The sequence below is a fragment of the Salvia miltiorrhiza genome, chromosome 8 (assembly GCF_028751815.1).
Source record: "Salvia miltiorrhiza cultivar Shanhuang (shh) chromosome 8, IMPLAD_Smil_shh, whole genome shotgun sequence".
In the NCBI taxonomy this organism is placed as follows: Eukaryota; Viridiplantae; Streptophyta; class Magnoliopsida; order Lamiales; family Lamiaceae; genus Salvia; species Salvia miltiorrhiza.
This window is the reverse complement of record NC_080394.1, coordinates 55,769,010-55,792,039: the sequence shown is the minus strand read 5'-3', so window position 1 is coordinate 55,792,039 and position 23,030 is coordinate 55,769,010. Positions and strand designations below refer to the sequence as shown.

At 38.3% G+C, this 23,030-nt stretch overlaps 2 protein-coding genes across 2 annotated transcripts; both read left to right on the top strand.

Moving 5' to 3' along the window:
* Positions 1-4,647: 4,647 nt before the first annotated feature.
* Positions 4,648-7,383, top strand: LOC130998750 (putative late blight resistance protein homolog R1A-10). The gene has a single exon (XM_057924159.1). It carries the CDS (start codon positions 4,648-4,650, stop codon positions 7,381-7,383), a length of 2,736 nt encoding a protein of 911 aa, XP_057780142.1.
* Positions 7,384-8,631: 1,248 nt separating this feature from the next.
* On the top strand, positions 8,632-9,015 carry LOC130998749 (probable disease resistance RPP8-like protein 2). The gene has a single exon (XM_057924158.1). The coding sequence runs from the start codon at positions 8,632-8,634 to the stop codon at positions 9,013-9,015; it is 384 nt and encodes a 127-aa protein (XP_057780141.1).
* Positions 9,016-23,030: the final 14,015 nt, after the last annotated feature.

Genomic DNA, 23,030 nt, shown 5'->3' with positions numbered 1-23,030 from the left:
CAAAAATGTCCAGCTCCTGAAGTTCATCCTTAAGATCTGTCAAGCCGTGCTCAATGTTGCCATAAATCCTCATATTCCACTCTTTCAACGCACTCTTCACCAATTTCAATTTCTCTTTGAACACAAAGCAACTCCATCCTTCAATCTTAGCTTCATCCCAAGATTTCCTTACCAACGCGCAAAAATCTGGGTGGGAGAGCCAAGAATTAAGGAACCTAAAAGGTTTGGGTCCCCAGTTCTTGGTTTTTGTAGTCAGGAAGATCGGACAATGGTCCGACACTGATCTCTGAAGCCCCCTTCCGACTGTGTCCGGCCATTCCTGCATCCATTTCTCGTTGACCATAAATCTGTCTAGTTTGCTCTTGCATCCTCCACCAGGTTGATACCACGTAAACTTTCTTCCCTGTGTTCTGATTTCCAGCAGATTACTTTGCCTAATAAAAGCGTCAAAAGACCTTGCATCTGCTTGATTAAAGACAGCACCTTTCCCCACCCTTTCTCCCGAATCACGCACTGCGTTGAAGTCGCCAAGAAAACACAGGCACGAGTCTTTGTTTTGAAGAGCAATGAGCTGTAATGTATCCCACAAAGATTCCTTTTCGGTGGTTCCCATGGGCGCACACACATTAACAAAACAACAATGCAGGCCTCCTTGTAGCCAAATCCCATTAACAATAACAGCCCCCGTCACGTTCCATTTACTAGTTGCCACAAACTTATCCTTGTTCCAGACCGATAGTATTCCACCCGATCTGCCTTCTGACTCCCTCACAGCCCAATCAAAATTACTCATCCCCCACCACTTATCACACATTGGGGAACAGAAAATTTCCATTTTGGTTTCCTGAACAAAACAAAAATCTAAAGCATTTTTCCTAACCAATTCTCCGATATCACTCTGTTTAATGGAACTCCCCAAGCCTCTAATGTTGTAAGATAAAATATTCATTAAGAACCTGTTTCAATATCACCCACGACCTTCGGATCTCCTGCCTTCGCTCTTTGCTCCTTTAATTGCTCGATCATGACCGCGTCTTGGTGATTGCTCGATAAACCCAACTTCTTGGCAAAGAGCCATGTTCTTGTATCTTCATCTCTGTCCGACTTCTCCCAATCCGCCTCAGTAGATCGCGAACCGCTTCCATTCTTGCCCATCTCACCCTCTGATTCAATATCAGCAATGAAATTGCCCCAAACTTGATGCTGATTTTCGGTGGCTTTTGATTTATGAATTTTCTTCCTCGAAACTCCTCCTCGTCTGTTCGTCGTTCCTTTCTTATAAACAACCCCCGCAGTGAGAGAATCTGATACCCTCGAGGGATCGCACTCCTCCCCCTCAAGTTCATTTTGAAATTCCTTCTCTTTCTCGTTTCTACTCCCTTCGCTGATCTCTCTACCTCTACTCCCTGGCTCATTTGAAGGTGATTTATCAGTCCCTTTGGAGGAAACCATCTGGACTTGGCTCCCTTTATCTGTGCCAGAGTAATGTGGGAACGGGCCATTAGTTTCCACAACCTTCCTCTCAAGTTCTGAGACGCCGTTTTTTTGAGTAACCGAATCATTTCCTTCACCGTCCTCTGTTTCCGACTCGACGATGGAAGCCTTCGCCGGAGACTGTGAGATATCTAGTAAAGAACATTCTGAGTCAGCATCTTCGTCCAAAGACCACTCCTCCTCCTCTGGGGAAACGAAATTATCGGGCATTTCTTCCACCCGGATTTGGAACGAAGCACCGTCGATTTTACATTTCATGATGTTTCCAATAGAGTTGAACCCAGTAGACATCTGTATATAAGCCACGTCCAGCCTCTCTTTCGTTCTTGTTTTTTCTTCAATTTTCAGAAGCAACCCGAACCTCGCGCTTGCCGTACTGAAGAAACGGGAATTCCAAACATGTAGCGAGACTCCGGTCCATTTAGTCCAGACAACTCTTTGATAGTTGATATCCACAGATTTCCAAGGCCTCCACCACTGCAACCAGAAGTCTCTCTAATAATATATTGTATTTATTATTATGTGTATATTTTAAGCAATTATTTATCATATGTTTCAAGCATGACATTAAATTGTATTTACATTATGCAATAAAAGTATTTATGGTTTAATTGGTTTTAATTATAAATTCAATTATTAAAGAAAATCGAGTAAGGATATTGTTGGTGTCCTTAACTCAAGAGTTTTAGTTTTAAAAACCCGGCGTGATGAATCGTATAATATGAATTACTTCACTATGACTTAACATTAGATTCAGGAAACCTATTAAGAATGTAGATTTCTTGTAGGCTTTGTGGGTCGTGAGGACTAGCGCTACTATTCCGATTCAAAGTTAAGATTAAACGACGTGAAAATGACAAGAAGCTTACAACTTGATCCACAAGCATTTCTAGCAACCATTTTAGAAGACTAGGTGATCAAGTTAATTAAATTAGTCAAGTTGTTAGTGAGTGAAGATGGGTACACAAATTAGTCAAATTGTTATTAAAAATAGGTTATGATATATTTTTCTGAATTGACGAAAATGACAAATTAGATCTTATTTTTAATTTTATAAAAAATAAGGAAACTAAAAATGAAATTTAAAAGGATGATTCAGTATCTATAAAGAGATTGTGGAGCACATCTTGATTCACAAAGAGAAGAAACTGTTGGGGAACGAGAAGAATGACGGACACTAAAATCTGATTTTAAATGGCTATATATCAATAAAATAAATTACTAAATAAATAAATCCTGATAGCATCCATATCTTGAAAACAATTTTCCAGGTAAATAATGTTATTTCTAGAATTAGAATGACATTTGTTAGTGAAATCAGCAGAAAAGTAACAAAGAAATCACAAAAACACAGCAATTACGTGGTTCGGTTTTTCAACCTACATCCACGGGCCAAGCAAATCGATCTACTTTTATTCACCAAGCAAACTTAGAATCACAGAGACTATAACTTTGAATCGAAAAGAAAGACACCGAAAATCAAATCTAACTCTGAAAGATAATCTCTCAATCCTCTCACAATTCTTTCCTCTCTGTGTATTTTTCTTGAACTAGTTGCAGGAGCTGAGTTGAGGAAGACGAAGACTCCCGTTCAGTTAGTTATAACTAACTGAAAACAAAGATTAAATCCCAACCGCACGATCTGCACCAACGGACCAGATTCGATCTGCCAACTATTCGAATTTGCAAACAAAGTCCCTCCGCTATTCAGACTTTGCAACTAAACCCCTCCGACTTCAAACAACACTTTCAGTTCTAGCAACTTTAGTTCTAAGCTTCACACGATTTATACTGAATAATAACAACAGCATTCATTTGAGATATTTCTACGGTGAGATTCATCACAAAACATATAGTTTGTGAGATTAAAGCAAGTTGATGCAATAAATCAATACAGAAAAACTTCCACTTACAATCTTGTAGCTAAAAGATCACAACCGAACCATGGAAATTTTAAGTTTTTTGCATTTATTTCAGTACCATAGATCTATCATAGATCTCATAGCAGCATCCTGAGCACAAGCAACGCGAAACACAACAGAGATGAGATACTCTATGAAAATGACAGCAAGCTTACAACTTGATCCACAAGCATTTCTAGCTACCATTTTAGAAGACTAGGTGATCAAGTTAATTAAATTAGTCAATTTAGGTACACAAATTAGTCAAATTGTTAATAAAAATAGGTTATGATATACTTTTATGAATTGACGAAAATGACAAATTAGATCTTACTATTTTTTATTTTATACTAGAAAATAAGGAAACTAAAAATGATACTCCCTTCGTGCCATTAGAATTGACACACTTGTCTTTTTTATTTGTCCCACTAGAATTGACACTTTCCTAAAATGGTATGTGGTCCCTATATTCTCTGAGAAGAGATCCGGTATCCCACAATCTCATGTGTGTCACTATGTCCCATGCTTATATCTATTATTTTAAAAATATTTTTTATAAAAATAAAATTTATTATAATACTAGGAATTATATTTAATTTTTATTTCAAAAGATTAAATTTTTTAGAAAGTATATACCATGACTTTGAATTTATCAACCTATTATTAGCTAATAAAAATGAAATTAAATGATAAAAAAATAATTATATACCCTAAATTGATGGAATAAACCCTAGTTTATAATCACAAAAATAAACTAAAACATATAAAATTGAAATTGACGAAAATATATATAAGAAATTAAATAAAATTGAAAGTGTAACACAAAGTGGGACATAAAATGTGGTATACTGAATCTCATTCCATATTCTCTACACACATAAAATAAGTGGACCCTACTTACTAACCCTTTATTCTTAATCTCCGTGTCCAACTCAAAAGTGTGAATTCTAGTGGGACGGAGGGAGTATTTATTTAAAAGGATGATTCAATATATCAAATAAAGAGATTGTGGTGCACATAATATATTCGGTTTTTTTAGTGAAGGAAAAGAAACTTTTTTTTTTTTTTGAAAGAAAAGGAAAAGAAACTTTAATAATGCGGCTGTGGAACCCAGGCAGGAACTTTAATAATGAGATTGTTGTGGATCACAGCTAATGGAAAATAAAACGACTTGATTACTTATTTCTTAGCAGATTATGTCAATCGTCGTTCAGATTCCTCAAATTTCAACAAAATTCGACTTTGATTTGAGATGGCAGCTTATGCAGCTCTGGTTTCTGTGATGAACATCATTGAGCAGATGATGAGCCATCCTCGCCTTTTAACTGTATTCGACAAGAAACAGATTGAATCCCTTGGGGGAAAGGCTGATGGCTTGCTCGACTTGGTTACCAACACTAATATTGATGGAGGTAGCAAAGAAGCATCAGATCTGGAGAGTCAAATCGCATCTGCAGCTCACGCAGCTGAAGATGTGATTGAATCACACATTGTCGATCAAATTCATGCTGAGAAGAAGCAAGCACGGACCAACTTCATGCTGCGGCGCTGGCAAGGGAGAAATCGACCCAGTCATAAATGCTCGTTGTCGGATCTGCAACAAATAATTGAAGAAATGGATGGTATCATGAGAAAGGGTGCTGAGCTCAAGGAGAAATGGCTAGCGAGAGAGGAGCAAGCTACACATGGTGACATGGATGTTGTGGAGGAGAAACAACCTCTCACCACCACCACCGGAAAGGCTTCTCCGGTGGGACTCGAAGACGACGTGATCCACATCATGGACAAGCTCACCATACATCAACCCAAGCAGCAAATCATCTCGATTGTTGGGATGGGCGGCACGGGTAAGACCACGCTTGCTCTAAATGTTTATGAAAATTCATTCATCAAGGAACACTTTCACATTCGTGCTTGGGCAACTGTATCTCAACAATACAGTGCAAAAGAAATCTTTTCAAAACTTCTCTCTAGCATAGGGCAAAGTGGAAGTGAAAATGATTTAGGGCTAAAGTTGCATCAGACTTTATGTGGTAGAAGATATCTGATTGTATTAGATGACATATGGAGTGTCGAAGCTTGGGATGAGGTGAGGCGTTACTTTCCCGATAATGGGAATGGAAGTCGGATCGTTTTAACTACTAGGTTGTCGGATGTGGCTAGTGATTGTGGCTCTACTTCTTGCATCACCATGAAACCTTTGAAAAAGGATCAAAGTTGGGTGTTGTTTTGCAGAAACGCTTTCCAGCAAGAACATTGCCCTTGTCATCAACTAGAAAGTGTGGGAAATGAGATTGTTAGATTGTGCAGAGGACTACCCTTGTCAATTGTTGTGATTGGAGGGTTTCTTCTCAAATCGCCTAGGATTGTAGGATTCTGGGAGGATGTTGCCGAGAATATAAAATCAATCCCCAATTCAATGGAGAAGCAAGAGATCTTAGATGTGTTATCTTTAAGCTATAATCACTTGCCCCCTCATCTGAAACCATGTTTTCTTTATATGGGGATTTTCCGGGAGGACCATGAGATTCGTGCATCACGAATCATCAAACTTTGGGTTGCTGAAGGATTTATCAAACCGAAGAGAGCTCAAATGTTAGAAGAGATTGCAGAGGGGTACTTGAAAGACTTAGTCGACAGGAATCTTGTTCTTGTTGGCAGACATCGATCTAATGGGAAGATTAGGTCTTGTCGACTTCACGATCTGATAAGAGATCTGTGCTTGAAAGTCTCTGAGAAAGACAAGTTCTTCTATCACTATGTCAAAAGGTCACTCGACAACATGACTAAGAAGCGTCGCCCCATCGATCGGATAAGAGATCTGTTCCTCAAAGTCTCTGAGAAAGACAAGTTCTTCTATGCCAAAAGGGCACTCGACAACATGACTAAGGAGCGTCGCTTCATATGTCATGACTTCATCAAGAGTGATGATGTTCCTGAGATGTCTGATGCTCTGAAATCAGCGCAGCTTCTTCGTTCTCTAGTATGCAGAGGGTTCAAGCTGCCGGTTGTGTTCAAGTTATTGAGAGTTTTGACTGTGGCTAGCGACTGTTTCGCGGTAAATATAATGCAGAACTTGAACCTGCGGTGCCTTACTTTCCAATCTCCGTACTCCTTGGTGAGGCTTCCTTCTTCAATATCCTTCATTTGGAACCTGCAAACATTGACAATTGATGCGAGACTTATTGCACCAATTGAAATTTGGAGCTTGTCACAACTTAGGCATGTGGAGTGCAAACGGATTTATCTTCCCCATCCTCCTCCTCCTCCAAATGACTGTGTTGTCATGGGAAACTTACAGACACTGATAAAAACAGTAAATTTGAGGTTGAGTGAGGAGGTGTGTAAGAGAATTCCCAACACCAACAAATTGCATCTAATCTACGATGATGAGTTGGAGGGATATGATGATTGCTTGTTAGACCATCTCCACAATCTTGGCAGCCTACATAAACTTCAATCACTAAAGCTAGTTTCCACCTTTTCTTACCGTTCCTCATGCAATGCAGATCAGCTCAAGTGTGCATTTCCGTTATCTCTGAAGAAGCTGTCACTCACAAGCTGCAGTCTTGACTGGAATGATCTAGCAATCATTGGTTCTTTGCCCCAATTAGAAGCTCTCGAGCTAGTTGATTCCGTCAAGGGACAGAAGTGGAGTCCGGTTAACGGGGAGTTTCTCAGCCTTAGATTCTTGAGCATTGACAGTTGTGATCTGAGATGTTGGGATGCAGACAGCTCCCATTTCCCAGTTTTGAAGAAGCTTAGTCTTAAGAGATTGATGCACTTGGAAGAGATCCCTTTGGATATTGGAGAAATTCCAACGCTTGAAATTATCAGTGTGGTTGAATGCTGTGAGTCTGCTGAAATTTCGGCGATGAAAATAAAGGAAGAACAAGAGAGTCTAGGAAATGAGGGCCTTCAAGTTCGAATTATGAATGCAGCCTGGAGATTTCTTAATGAACGGTCGTTAGATTATCTCTACGATTAGTTACTCTTCATCAAGAATTCCCATTTTTATTTCATTTTTCGCAGACGAAATGAAATTGTCAATTTTGCTATGTGTTTGATTTTATATTTGGTATCAACGGTTTTCTTCCGCCAGGTTAATAAAAAAAAATGTATTTGATAAAGAGAAGAAATGTTTTATGGAAGTTTTAAGAATTTTTGTGGGGGTGAAAGATTTGTGAGGAACAAGTGCTTTAAGAATTATAAATAAATAAGAACCTCATAGAATCCATATCTTGAATTACCTGCTGCAGATACAGAATTTAAAAAAAAAAGCTCCAGATAAATAATGTTATTTCTAGGATGGCAGATATTTCTAGGGTGAGATTCATCACAAAACATATAGTTTGTGAGATTAAAGCCAAGTTAATGCAATAAATCAGTACAGAAAAAACTTCCACTTACAATCTTGTAGCTAAAAGATCACAACTGAGGCATGGAAATTACAAGTTTTTTGCATTTATTTCAGAACCAGCAACAATTAGATGCAGTGAGTCTGCTCAAATTTCGGCAATGAAAATGAAGGAAGAAGAAGAGAGTGTAGGATATGAGGGCCTTCAAGTTCAAATATTTCAGAAATTAAGAGGAGCCTTCATTAGATTATCTCTATGATCCAGAGGCAGCTAAATAAAATTATCAATTTAGTTATAAAATTATTTAGAAAAATAATTTGTTTTTTAAATAGCAAAATGATGCCTGAAAATTGAGTGGCACGACAGCTCAGCATAGAGAAGAAGTAAAGCTCCTCAATTTGTTGGCTTCCTTTTCTGGAACCTCCAAAATCATCGGCAATGGCGGCTTATGCAGCTCTGCTTTCTCTCTCGACAATCAATCAGATCCAATTCCTTCAGAAAAAGGCTGATTTCATAGAGGCCTATAATCACGGTGGAGGTAGTAAAGAGGCACTACATCTCGAGAGACAAATCTCGCACGTGATTGAATCGTGGATCGAATTCATTCTGTATCCAATCAAGCAAGCCTTGGATGCACGGTCGATCTGCAGCAGGATTTTATTTCTTCCTTGATCATTTCCAGATTGAGATCCTCCGCGAAAAGGTTTATTTCTTCCTAGATTTTATAGAAAGTTATTCCTCTCATGTAGATGATTTGGAGAGGTGGATTGCACCTGCAGCTATGCGGCTGAAGATTTATTTGAATCCCACGTTGTTTGGCGAATTCCTACCGACGACAAAAACCGTCTCGATCTGCAGAGCAGAAGGTAATTGTAGATATGGATCTTGTGAGAGAGAAAGTGTTGAAGGTGAAAGAGGAAAGGGGAGTCAGATATGAGCAGCCGACTGCTAATTCATCAAGATCTGTTGCCAGCAACCGAGAGGCGATTATGGTGGGATTTGGTGGCTACTTGCATCAGCTCTTGGATTTGCTCACCGGAAATCAATCTAGCCGCCAGATCATCTCAATCGTCGGTATGGGCGGTATTGGTAAGACTACTCTGGCCAAGAATACTTTTGAAAATTCAATTATTAAGCGACACTTTGATGTCCGTGTATGGGTGTCTGTTTCAAATGATTACAATTTGTCAGATATTTTCTTAGAAGCTCTTTCTCACCTAAAAGAACTCACTAGCACTATTGAGATGGACAATGAATATTGAGATGGACAATGAAAGAGATGAGTATCGATTAGGAGAACCATTGTATAAAGGCTTGACGGGTAGAAGATATCTGATTGTTCTGGATGACGTGTGGAGTGTTGAAGTTTGGGATAAGATAAGGTTTTATTTTCCTGATAATGGGAATAGAAGTTCACCTCATTTTCACTACTAGGCTTTCAGATGTACCAGTCTATTGTGGATCGTGTTGTGTTAGGGTGAATCTTTTAGATGAGTGTGAATGTTGGGACCTATTTTGTGGGAGGGTATTTGGAGAGGAAGATTGCCCCCTCGAATTATAACAAATTGGAAGAGAGATTGCTAAAATGTGCAGAGGGCTTCCTCTGTCGGTCACTGTGATCGGAGGGCTTCTTCAGAAGTCAGCTAAGACAGTTGAATATTGGCACAATGTGTTAGAAAACATTAGATCAATTTTGAGTTCAGGAGAGGGAGACCAATGCTTAAATGTGTTGTATTCGAGTTATAGCCATTTGCCTGCTCATCTGAAGCCATATTTCCTTTATATGGGGACTTTTCAAGAGGATCGCGAGATTCCAGTCTCGCGAACTGCTGAGGGATTTCTAAAGCCCAAAGCTGCTTGAGTCTTGGAAGAGGTTCCAGAGGATTACTTAAAGGATCTCATTGACAGGAACCTCGTTTTAGTTGGTAAGTATCGTAAGAATGGAAAGGTTAGATCTGTCTGCATTCATGAAGCGTGTGTCTTGAGAAACTTGCAAACACTTGTGCAAGTAGTGAATTTCATGAAGCGTGTGTCTTGAGAAACTTGCAAACACTTGTGCAAGTAGTGAATTTCAGATGGACGGAGGAGGCGTGCAAGAGAATTCCCAAGATCAAGAAATTGCGTGTGGTGTTTGATGATGTCTTGACAGATTACAAAGATTGCTTGTGATTAAACTATCTCCACAATCTCAGCTCTTTACAGAAGCTCGAATCACTAAACATGAGGTTCCCTTTCTGCATATCGCGATATCCAGTGGATTTGCTGAGCAAGAGGCTTGCCTTCCCCACTTGGCTAAACAAGTTGTGCTTGAGAAACTGCAGCCTCACTCGAGAAGATCTGGCAACAATTGGTTCATTGCAACATCTACAAGTTCTCGAGCTAGAACACAGCTCTTTCTTGGGAGGCGAGTGGAGCACTTTCAACGGTGAGTTCCCTTGTCTCAAGTTCTTAAGAATCGACAGCTGTGATGTTGTGTGTTGGTCTGCACACACCTCTGTTTTTCGAGTTCTTGAAAAGCTCGTTGCTCGAGATATGTGGCAGTTGCAAGAGATCCCTTCGGAGATGGGAGAGATAAACACGCTCAAACTCATTCATTTGCATCACTGCTCTGAATCTGCGGCCATTTCAGCATTGGAGATTAAGAAAGAGCAGGACAGCTTTGGGAATGATAGCCTTAAGATTGTTGTTGACACCTCTGGTTACAGTAATAGTTTCTGGGTAAGGGTGAAAGTGGAGAGTTTACCCATCGATATTATTCGATTTAGGCCTTTTGGAAATTCAACATTTTGGGTAATACTCCCTCCGTCCATGAAAGAATTTCCTAGGATGGAGTGGTACGCATTTTAGGAAAAAAGTTGTTTAGCGTATTGAGAGTGGAGATAAAGTTGTTTAGTGCATTGAGAGTGATGAAAAAGTGTTATAATGAATATTGGGAGTTGTGAAAAAGTAAAAGTAAGAGATATTATAAGTGGTGGGGTATAGTCCAAAAATACTTAGAAAGTTTTTTGTGGGCGTCTCAAAAAGGAAATATAGGAAGTTCTTTCTTGGACGGAGGGAGTATCACTTTAAATCTCAAACTGTTTTGCACTATTAATCTTAAATTATCTTGTTTACATGATGAAGTATCGATTTTGTATAAATTGTATCATCCCTCTATTTTTCGACCACGAAAAGTTGATTTACACGAGCAAAACTTGATCACCTAGTCTTCTAACATTAGAAAACTCTAAACTTGAAGAGTCACTCATATCAAAGTATAAAATAAAAAACATAGCAAAATTTACAATTTCATTTCCTCTGCGAAAAATGAAAGACGTACAATAAAAATGGGAATTCTTGATAATCTAACGACCGTTCACCAGTATCTGATAATTGCAAACTAGCAAGCTGAAAGAGGATAATTTCCTTGATGATATTTGAACTTGAAGGCCCTCATTTCCTAGACTCTCTTGTTCTTCCTTTATTTTCATTGCTGAAATCTCAGCAGACTCACTGCATCTAACCACACTGATAATTTCAAGCGTCGGAATTTCCCCAATATCCAAAGGGATCTCTTCCAAGTGCTTCAATCCCTCAAGACTAAGCTTCTTCAAAACTGGGAAATGGGAGTTGTCTGCATCCCAACATCTCAGATCACATTTGACAATGCTCAAGAATATAAGGCGGAGAGACTCCCTGTTAACCGGACTCCACTTCTGTCCCTTGACGGAATCATCTAGCTTGAGAACTTCTAATTGGGGCAAAGAACCGATGATTGTTAGATCATTCCAGTCAAGACTGCAGTTTGTCAGTGATAGCTTCTTCAGAGATACCGGAAATGCACACTTGAGCCGATCAGCATTGCATGAGGATATGTTAGGAAAGGTGGAAACTAGCTTTAGTGATTGAAGTTTATGTAGGCTGCCAAGATTGTGTAGGTGTTGGGAATTCTCTTACACACCTCCTCACTTAACCTCAAATTTACTGCTTTTTACAGATTCCCATGACAACACAGTCATTTGGAGGAGGAGGAGGACGGGGAAGATAAATCCGTGAGCACTCCACATGCCTAAGTTGTGATAAGCTCCAAATTTCAATTGGTGCAATGACAAGTCTCGCATCAATTGTCAATGTTTGCACCTTGACTTGCAACTTCTGCATTCATTGTATGTGCAAATTGTAGCTACTTATAGTTTAGTTTCACAATGTAAGAATTATGTATATGAATTCTTGATTGAAATCAAGATCTATGTTTTGTCTGACCTTGTAAGTTGATATGGTGATCTTTAAGTGAGATTTGAACTCGAGACCCTCCAATACCTCCTGTGGTATCTGAGGTTCTTTGTCATCATTGAAAATTGAGTATCGAAAATAATAAGCAATTAGTTTCTTGGGGAGAAAAAAAAGAAACATAGAAAAAGCATCACCTTGAAGAAGAACTGCTGCACGAAACAGTAGGAATAGGAACGAGTGATGGCAGGGATGTTAATGGGAGGGATGGAGAGAGAGAGAGATGTTACTGCTGAGCTCTATCTGTGTATTAATTGTTTTTCACTTTCCAATATTTTTTAACTGCCTCCTGTTTGGGAAGCACGAAACAGATTCTAAAGGATAAGGGCATTAATGTTCTTGTTGGAATTTTCCTTCAAGAACTTGCAACTGCCACACATCTCGTGTTCAAGAACTTGAAAAGCAGAGGTGTCTGCAACCCAACACACGACATCACAACCGTCGATTCTCAACAACTTGAGACAAGGAAACTCTCCGTTGAAAGCCCTCCCAAGAAAGAGATGGATGCAAGGGGCACTTGACGAAACTACTTTTTCGATGTTGATTGAACCTATGGTAAAGGAAGGTAGAGATAGTGTTCTATTTGATCCGTACCAAATGACCTCTATACTAGATAGGTGTTATGTTGTGTTAGAAGTTGAAGAATTATTCGAGTACGCACCACTTGTATGATGTTTTTGGTACTCCTGGTACCGCCCCAGTTTTTAATAGATTTTTAATTGATCAAAAAAAAAAAAAAAAAAAAAAGAAGTTGAAGAATTATTTTACTAGACATTAACGGGAAAGAACATTTTATAGCTTATTTGTTTGTTTAATCTCTATGCTATGATAATTTTAAACGCTTAGATTTCGAAATGGGAGATCTCTCGCTCTTTGAAATGAGAAACTTATGCCTCTCCTGTTTACTGTTGCTTACATTTTTCGATTTAGTATGGCTTGACTTTTGTTGTCCAAGTAGAATTCACTTGAGACATAGAGCTTATATTATAAGATTCATAGTTCCATAATTCATTAAGTTGATTGACATGTTGAATTTATCAGGATTCAAAATACTGCACATGGTAAATTGTGATGCTACAAATTAGTAAATTTATAGTATTTGAATGCTTCTGTTGCCATTTTCGTTGAAGAAACGATAATTTACTGTTCCTTCGTAATTATTAATTGTAAATGGCTATATATCAATAAAGTAAATTATTAATAAATAAAAACTAATAGCGACCATATCTTGAAAACAATTTTCCATGTGAAGAATGTTATTTCTAGAAGTTAAATGACATTCATTTGAGATATTTCTAGGGTGAGATTCATCACAAAACATATACTTTGTGAAACTAAATGTCACGACCGGACTTAATTAAGGATAATTAAGCCAGGAAAACGTAACTAAAGACACAGTTATAAACGGCGATAGAAAGGGAGTGAACAAATAATAGAGGATCGAACTAAAATCATTGTTAAAGAAGGGAAAATTCATAATATAACTGATGTTTAGTCACAAAGACTCAAACAGACTTGTAAGTGCATGTTGAGTATTGGTTATACTCAAATATATATTGTCATTGTATAGACAATTATTTAAGTATCTCAGGATGTTCAGATACGATTACCAGCAAAGTACTAATCAGTGTCTGGTACTTTGGCTGGTACTTTCCTGCGAGATTTTCAGCAGCATATTCCAGTTGGTATCTTACACGACTCTTATGGATATATTTCATATTATATCAGTAGTATGCACAATTTGATGATGGATTACAATTAGAGATATATCAAGATCATCCAAGCAGAGTCCTCATCAAGCTAGAACTCTTATTTCCTTCTACGACTGGGAAAGGATTAACTTGGGCTACAAGAGAAGATTAAAGGCTTGATGTCTATAAAAGGAGGCCATATTTCGTTCATCATGGCTGGGGAATTTCGTTCTTAACATCTCTTGCAATGTAGTCGAGAATTCTGTTCCTGCTAGGTGTCCCCCCCCAAATTTGTACAGTCTGTAGTACTTTCATTGATACAGTACTTTTATTTCCTAGCAGAAGAGTGCTTGTGAGTTATACACTTGAGCGTACATTGTAAAAGAGTTATTTACTCTTCTTTATTGTTGGTTCTTGTTTCTCGAGGGATTAGGTGCGCCTAGAAAGTTAGTCGTTGTCTAGCTTTCAGTTATTCACCGTTGATGAGGTTTTGGGAAGATGTAGAGGCTAAGTAAGAGGGTGTCTTATTGTGTAAGTCCTTTGTACATCTTAACTTCATATAGTGGATGATTTTCCCTGGGCGAGGCCCCCCAGACGTAGGTTGTTTAACCGAACTGGGTTATCATTCGTTGTGTTCTATCTTTCGTACTCACATTCATTGATACAACACATCTCACCACTTTTTGTATGGATTAGTTATTTTTTCAGTGCACATGAATCCGACTTAACTAAAAGGACATAAAACCTAAGAGTACGCAGCGAAATAACATAATCTGACTACATGTATGAAGACATGTATCCAAGAGTTCATTCATTCAACCTAAGACAAAAGCTCCGCTCGTCACTTCATCACCATCAGCCATTGCTCAACCTGCACATTTAAAAATATATGCAGGGCTGAGTACGAGAGAACTCAGTGGGCACGTATGCCTAATATACACATCATTTCATAAAAACTATAAATTGTCATGTCATCATAAACAGTACAGCAAGGGAGTTTTAGCTAAAAGGCCCAAGCTTACTAAATTCATTTGTGATTCTTAAAGTTGACTGCAGTCTAAGTTCTCATAATCTATCATATCTTAAAATTACGTGTCGGAGAGGTGGCCACCTCTCACGGACACCTGACCAGCCAACCCGCTCGATGACTCACGGTCACACGTGTACACTAGCCTTGGCAGGATAACTATCAACTGCTCAGGACCCGAATTCGATTACATATCACATCAGATAGATATCATACCAAAATTAAACATTTATGGTAAGACAACAATTGAAATAATTTTCAGTTCAAAGATTTTGTAACGGAATAACTTGTTCAATTGTAACATTAAACTCATTTGATATATATGAAAGTAATGCCCACCTGATAGCAAAGTTTTGCTACACTTCAGTAACTCCTTGACTAACTCTTACTCTTGCGCTTAACCTTTAATGTGAGAACATAAGGTCAAACCTTAGCTCGATGAAAAATCTCAAATAAACGAGAATGCGTAAATTAAATATGCATGACTCGTATTCCTTTAATAATAATCCAACTATAGGACTAATGCTCATCTTATGAGATCAGATTATTAATCTTAATCAATCTACTCATCTTAGGGTATTCTAACACGCTTACTAATTAACAATCTCGTCCTAAATTAATAAATAGCTAAAACCAATTAATCAAATCTAGACTAGTCTTTAATCGAACTAGAAATAAAATAATAAGGCAACCTCATTAGTTAAAGGGAGCAACATAGGACAGCACAAATAAATAGATAAGGAACTGGGCCTAGAAACCATCTAATCAAGCAGTCCACACTAACTCTAGCCCAGCTTAAATATATACTCCCTCCGTCCCACGAATCTTGACACGTTTTCCTCTTTGGGCCGTCCCACGAGTCTTGACACGTTTCCTTTTTGGGTAATAATTATTACATTCTCTCTCCTACTTTATCACCTTTATTATATTATCTCTCCTACTTTATCACTTTTATTACATTCTCTCTCCTACTTTATCAATTTTATACTTTATTAATTATACACTTAAAACACTAATCTACAACTCCTTAATTCTCGTGCCTTTGCTTTGACTCTACGATCTGCCTTGGTTCGACCTTGGCCGGGGTCGCCTCTGTCTCTCAACCGCCGTTGGTACTCTCTGGTCCAGTGGAATCGAGGCAGCCGCCCTCCTCCTTGTTTAATGGAACAGGTACGACCCAAAGACTCCTCCTTTTTCCCCCAAATGCTAAGCTCAACAATCCTATGGTATTTTGTTTTCGATCATATAATATACTCATCGATTTGTTGCTATTCTCATCGCTCGTGAAATCTTGGTTATTCTACTCTTGTTATGAAACGTTGTGGTTTGTTACTGATTAGGCAAATTCTCAATGCATTTGACTTGTGTGGGAGCTTAGGCTGTTGGTTCTTCTTGGTGATAACTGATTATGCTATTCTATCTCTGTAATAACTCAAGCTCATTCTATATTACATAAGTGTGTGACTTTGCTAAGTCCATTATACAAATATGCATCTATACACAGTCTGCCTTTCTAATTAATCGTGCTTGTTGGATGATATGCGAACTGGATTCGAAATAAGAGTGCTTAGTATTTACCTGTGGATCCTTGTGTTTGGGTGGCTGCTGTGTGATTGAATCAGTGGATAGATACACTGAAATATAAAGATTGTTTCTCAAACGATGCAGGTTGAGCTTAGGAAGGAATGGAAGGAGTTAAGCCAAATCTTACCTCTAAAGTTTGGCAGAAGAGCAATGAATGGAGTTCCTCCTTCACGTGGGTTATTACAACAGAATTGAGGGGAAATGAGGAGTGAAATGGAAGAGAGTTGCTGCTGATATGTTTGTTTGAAGGAGTGCATTAGTAGCTATACTTGAGTAGTCTACAGGGGTTGGTACAACAGTAGAGTGGCTGATTTGAGCCCTCTATGTACCTTGTGTATGGCTGGAGAAATGGAAAAGTAGCTTGCTGCAGTGGTAGGATAGCTGTTGCTACTGCTGGGGAGGGAGTAAGCTGCTGCAGCTATTCAGCACATTCACACACTTCCCCTTTTTTTTTCTTTTTCTTGCTTGCTAGCTGGTGTTGTAATAGGTATGTAGGAAATGAATGATTGTAAAGTTTGAAAAGTTGTGGTGTGACTAATAAAATCCTTCAGTATCTTGATAAAGCGGTATCTGATATTAATCTCGGGTCTTGCTAATATAGCGTATCTGTAATACTAATCCTGGGTTTTGCTAATAATATTAAATACTCTAATAATTTTCGTATTTCGATAGCTGTCTTTTCTTCTATTAATATCGTGACTCGTAGAATAAATTTAAATTAAATCCGTAGATTTAATTCACTTCACAATTCGGAGTAAACTCATGACTCAAGTAATAATGTTAAATAAATAGAAATAATATTTCTATTACAAATAAAATAATAACTTGACTTTGCTAAGTCAATTATCATTCTGGAATAAATCATTGACTGCTCAATAATTCAATCGTGGTCATCTCAGGTAATGGGCATCTAATTCAGAACTCTAAGCTGAATTAACTGAATATTAATCACTGGATTAAAACAACTGAAAGATGTAATAAATAAATATTGCATTTATTACTCTTAATCATAAAATAAAAGAGCGGGCTACTACACTAAAGCAAGTAATTGATGCAATATATAAGAAAAGAGGTTAGAGTGTTGTGTTGATTCTTATAACATAATGCTACAAGTCTTATTTCGTAGAGGAAAATGCAAAGACGATTGGAATCTGTTCAAAGAGATGGAATGATTACAAGTATTTTTTTATATCATGACTTACAATATCGTGTTGGATGGCTTTAATAGTGCTCACCGTATTGATGAAGCATTTTCCGTTCGTGTTGAATGGTATGGAAGATAAATGCATCATTTTCAACGTAATAACATATAATATTCGACATAATAACATACTCCCTCGGTCCCGCTATTCAAGTCCCATTTTCCTTTTTGGGTTGTCCCACCGATAATGTCCGGTTTCCTTTTTAGGAAATAATAAGGACATAATTAAAGTAAGGGATATTTTCCGTAAAATACATGAACTTTCAGCAAATTCTAGTTTTTCCCATAACCTTTAAAATTTGAAAAAAAATACATCACCTTTCGATTTTTTCTAATTTTTCCCACGGGCATGAAATACCCCCAAATAAAAGTTGATATTAGAACTTTTGGCTTAGATTTGTTGATACCTAAGCCGATGCATCGACTTTATTATGCCACATTTATTATCTGTCATGCTTAGGTATCAAAAAATCTAAGTCAAAAGTCCTAAAATCAATTTTTATTTGGGGGTATTTCATACTGGTGGGAAAAATCAGAAAAAATCAAAAGGTGGTGTATTTTTTTTCAAATTTTTAAGGTTATGGGAAAAACCAGAATTTGCTGAAAGTTCGTGTATTTTACGGCAAATATCCCTTAAAGTAAATTAAGTCACTAATTGTTCAACTAATAAACCCTTAATTAATTCATTTCCCCTCTATTCTCTTTCTCTCTCTCTCTCTCTCGTCTATCTCTCTGCGCCTGAGTCTCCACCGCTCGCTGTCTGGTCGTCGGAGGAAGCCTTTCTCCGCCCTCACCTTCTCCTCCGTCGCCTTCTCTCTGTTGGACGCCGGATCTATCACTTCTCTCATTGGTGACCGCAGCGCTTCGCCGCCCATTTTCCGTCAACCAGGGCTTTGCCCTCTCCTGGCTTCCATTTGCAAAGAGACTCTCGGCTCTCTCTCTCTCTCTCTCTTCGCCTCCACCAGCACCTTCTCCTCTCTCTCTTCCTTCTGCTAAACTCATCCGGTGGTGGTGGGTGCTTGCGGTGGTGCAGGCGTGCAGATCTGTCACTTCTAAGTTCTAAGTTCGATTTGGGTGGGTTGTAGATTTGGGTGGGTTGCAGATTTATGAGCTCGATTTGGGTGGGGTTATGGTGATTTACCGGCGGTGGTGCGGGCGTGCGGTGGTGCAAGCGGTGGTGCGGTAGTGATTTACCGGCGGTGGTGCAGGCGGTGGTGCGGTGCTTAATTAAACTAACATTAAGTTTTTTGAAGACACAATTTAACTCTTAATTTTAGTCTCCTTAATCTCCGTGCCGAAAAGAAACGAGACATGAATAGCGGGACGGAGGGAGTATAATATTCTCATTAAACGTTTATTCTATCAAAAGGTATGTAAGCCAACGGTGTAACATAAACAGTCTACATTGGTGCACTTTGCAACGAAGGACAAATCGAGAAGGCTAAGGATTAAGTGCTACTATATATTAAGAGCACCCACAATGGGTGACTTGATGGGGGTTACTCGAGTCACCCACTATATCGGGTCCCCCACTGCAGCATCCCTCGACTCGAGGCCAACCTGATTTATTGGGTGAGGCCCGATCTTCTTAATTCCATGCGCGTGCGTTTCACACACTAATTAAAGAAAAAATCGAATTCAATTATTTTTCGTCGTTTCTGCCTTGAGGCTTGAGCAGCAGCCTATGCAGTTTCTTTAATTTTAGTTTTTAATTAAGATACCAATTAACTTATTTCGTTTTCGAGTTCCAATTGTTATTTATTTTTACTTTTTCTATACAACTACATTTGATTCTATGTTTTACTTAAATATTTTGATTTAATTGTATTTTGCTTCCACGCTCTTTCTAATTATTGGTATTTGGGTTTATCACACTAATAATTGTGTAATTAAATTTCAATGAAAAATATAAAAATCAAAACTAAAAAAATCAAGTCAGCTATCAAGTCACCCTACTGTGACCTTCTGAGTCAATGTGGTCCCCTTTCTATCAGGACACCCCATTATAGATGCTCGAAGATACTAAGCATTTGTTTGGTATCTATATTTAAAAATAAACTTATTAATAAAAGTAAGGTAAATAATACTTAAAAGTGATACTCCCTCCGCCCGCCAAAAGTATTCCACTTTGGCCGGGCACGGAGTTTAATAAAATGTGTTATGATGTTGATGTAGTGGAGAAAGGGTCCCACCACTTTATAAGATGTGTGGTTGAGATTGAATTTGAGGTGGGTTTTTTGTAAATAAAGAGTGTTTGTAAGGATAAAATATAAAGGTGGATGGTGGACGGAGGGAGTACTAGTTACCTGATGTTTGAGGTGAATTGTTTTTCAAAGAGAAAGAGTGAAACGGTAAATTAGCCAAAGTCAGCTCGTTTCTATAAGGAAAATGACAGCAAGGACTGTCCAGAAATTTATTACTATCACAATCACTTACTCAGATCTCTTCAATAATTTAGATATTTCTAAAAGAATTTCAATATAATAATATGTGGAGCACAGGCTATTTATTTATTTATTTTTAGCAGACTCCGTCAAAGTCTTGGGCGCAACTCAGTATAACCATCCTTCAGATTCATCGAATTTCAATTGCAGTCTGCTGCTTAATCGAAGGATTTGAGATGGCAGCTTATGCAGCTGTGGTTTCTGTGATGAATATTATTGAGCAGATGATGAGCCATCCTCGCGTTTCAACTGTATTCGACAAGAAACAGATTGAATCCATTGGGGAAACAGATTGAATCCATTGAGAGTTTGGACTGTGGCTAGCGATTGTTCCTCGGAAGATGTAATGCAGAACTTGAACCTGCGGTGCCTTACTTTCCAACCTTTGGCTTCCGGCACCTTGGTGAGGCTTCCTTCTTCAATATCCTTCATTTGGAACCTGCAAACATTGAGAATTGATGGGAGACTTGTCGTTGCACCAATTGAAATTTGGAGCTTGTCACAACTTAGGCATGTGGAGTGCAAATGGATGGGGATTTATCTTCCCCATCCTCCTCCAAATGACTGTGCCATGGGAAACTTACAGACATTGACAAAAGCATTAAATTTGAGGTTGAGTGAGGAGGTGTGTAAGAGAATTCCTAACACCAGCAAATTGCATCTAATCTACGACAAAAAGTTGAAGGTCTATGATGATTGCTGGTTCGACCATCTCCACAATCTTGGCAGCCTACATAAACTTCAATCACTAAAGCTAGTTTACACCTTTCCTAAGCGATCCTCATGCAATGCAGATCGGCTCAAGTGTGCATTTCCGGTATCTCTGAAGAAGCTGTCACTGAAAAACTGCAGTCTCGACTGGAACGATCTAATAATCATCGGTTCTTTGCCCCATTTAGAAGATTTCAAGCTAGATGATTCCGTCAAGGGACAGAAGTGGAGTCCGGTTGACGGGGAGTTTCTCCGCCTTAGATTCTTGAGCATTATGGATTGTGATCTGAGATGTTGGGATGCAGAGAGCTCCCATTTCCCAGTTTTGAAGAAGCTTAGTCTTGAGGGATTGAAGCACTTGGAAGAGATCCCTTTGGATATTGGAGAAATTCCGACGCTTGAAATCATCAGTGTGGTTGGATGCAGTGAGTCAGCTGAAATTTCGGCGATGAAAATAAAGGAAGAACAAGAGAGTCTAGGAAATGAGGGCCTTCAAGTTGAAATATGTAGCTGGAGACAGGTAATGATACTTAATTTCAACCCGATACTTAATTTCAAAAGGCTGTCAAGGTCAACAGATTATCTCTACGATTGATAGCAGGAAATGAAGTTGTAAATTTTGCTGTGTGTTTGATTTTACATTTGGTATGAACGGCTTTCTTCAGCCAATCTAATCAAAAAAAGTTATTTCTTTATTGAGGTGGTCTCCTGTACACTCGAGTTGTACCATACTCGGATCCTGACCCAGCTGAACTATTCTGACCTGTTTTGTTCTTGGAATGACACTAACACTAACTAACATTATTTTATTTTACAAATGATACTATCATATTATATAAATAACATTATATCAAAATGACACTAATACTTGACATCCGGACAGGATAGTCTAGTTGGGTTAGGATCCGGGCAGGGTACAACGCAGATGTGCCGAAGGTTTTGTGTTCTTTCTTTCGCAACATTCTCCCACACTTGTTCCCCAATAAATCATTATCTCCGATATTCCCACCTTGAAGCAACATAAACGCAAGTGTTTCCATGGTTGGGGAACGAGAAGAACGACGGACACTAAAAATCTGATTTTAAATGGCTATATATTACTAAATTAAAGTATAAACAAATAAAAACATGATAGCATCCATATCTTCAATTACCTACTTTTAGCTTGCAAGATTGGATACAGAATGAAAACAATTTTCCAGGTGAATGATGTTATTTCTAGGATGGCAGATATTTCTAGAGTGAGATTCATCACAAAACATATAGTTTGTGAGATTAAAGCCAAGTTAATGCAATACATCAATACAGAAAAACTTCCACTTACAATCTTGTAGCTGAAAGATCACAACCGAGCCATGAAAATTAGTTGTTTTTTTGCATTTATTTCAGTACCAGCAATAGAGTTGGAACAAGTTGCCAGAGCAAAAATATCAAACTGGCACACGCTCTAAGTCGCCTTCTTCCTCTCGCCTAACTGCTCTATCATAGATCTCGTAGCAGCATCCTGAGCAAAAGCAAACACAAGAGAAGTGAGATACTCTGCTGAAGGACAACAAGCTAGATTACCCTAACAGTCACAGTTTACAATTTGATCTTTATCATATAAATCTTTTCAACAATCGGATCCACAAAACAATGATGATATACGAAATCGGATTAGAACTCAAAGGTTCTCACAACATGAAACCAACTTAAGAGTTAAGTTTTTCAACCAATCCACAAGCATTTTAGAAGACTTGGTGATCAAGTTAATTCAAATGTAAAACCATTCCTCGTGTATCATACAGAATCATCAGGATGGCTAATGACGAAACACTTCAGATTCAAGATTCAACTGCTTTATAAAAGATAAAGTAATTAAACAGTCTATATTAAGCTCTTGACAAGCATCTACACTCACCGAGTCACTTCAAACTTGATGCTATCTATTTGTTAGCAAATTTCCTTTCCTTTCCATCAAGGTAACCACTTCATACATCAAGTGGAGTATAAACTGTGAATACATATGCAAAACCATGGCATTTACAGATTTCATATATCAAGTTATTGAACAATATATATATGCATATATGGAACAGGATTTGTTTTAACAATGAAAAGAAAAGAAAGGTAGAGTCTTGAATTCTTGTCTCTGCTTTTGAACTGGCGGTGTGTCGAGTCGAGTCTGAGGAGTAGTGGAACGCCGCTGCTAGTTCATCGGCAATGGTAGAGAGAGAGAAGAAACGGCAATGGCGGCTTTTGCTGCTGATTCGCCGAAGTTGAGAGATTTATTTAAAATGTTTGGGCCCGATTTATTTTATTAAATCTGGGCTATTCTCCTTTTCATGTGGGCTGCGGTAGTATTTTAAAA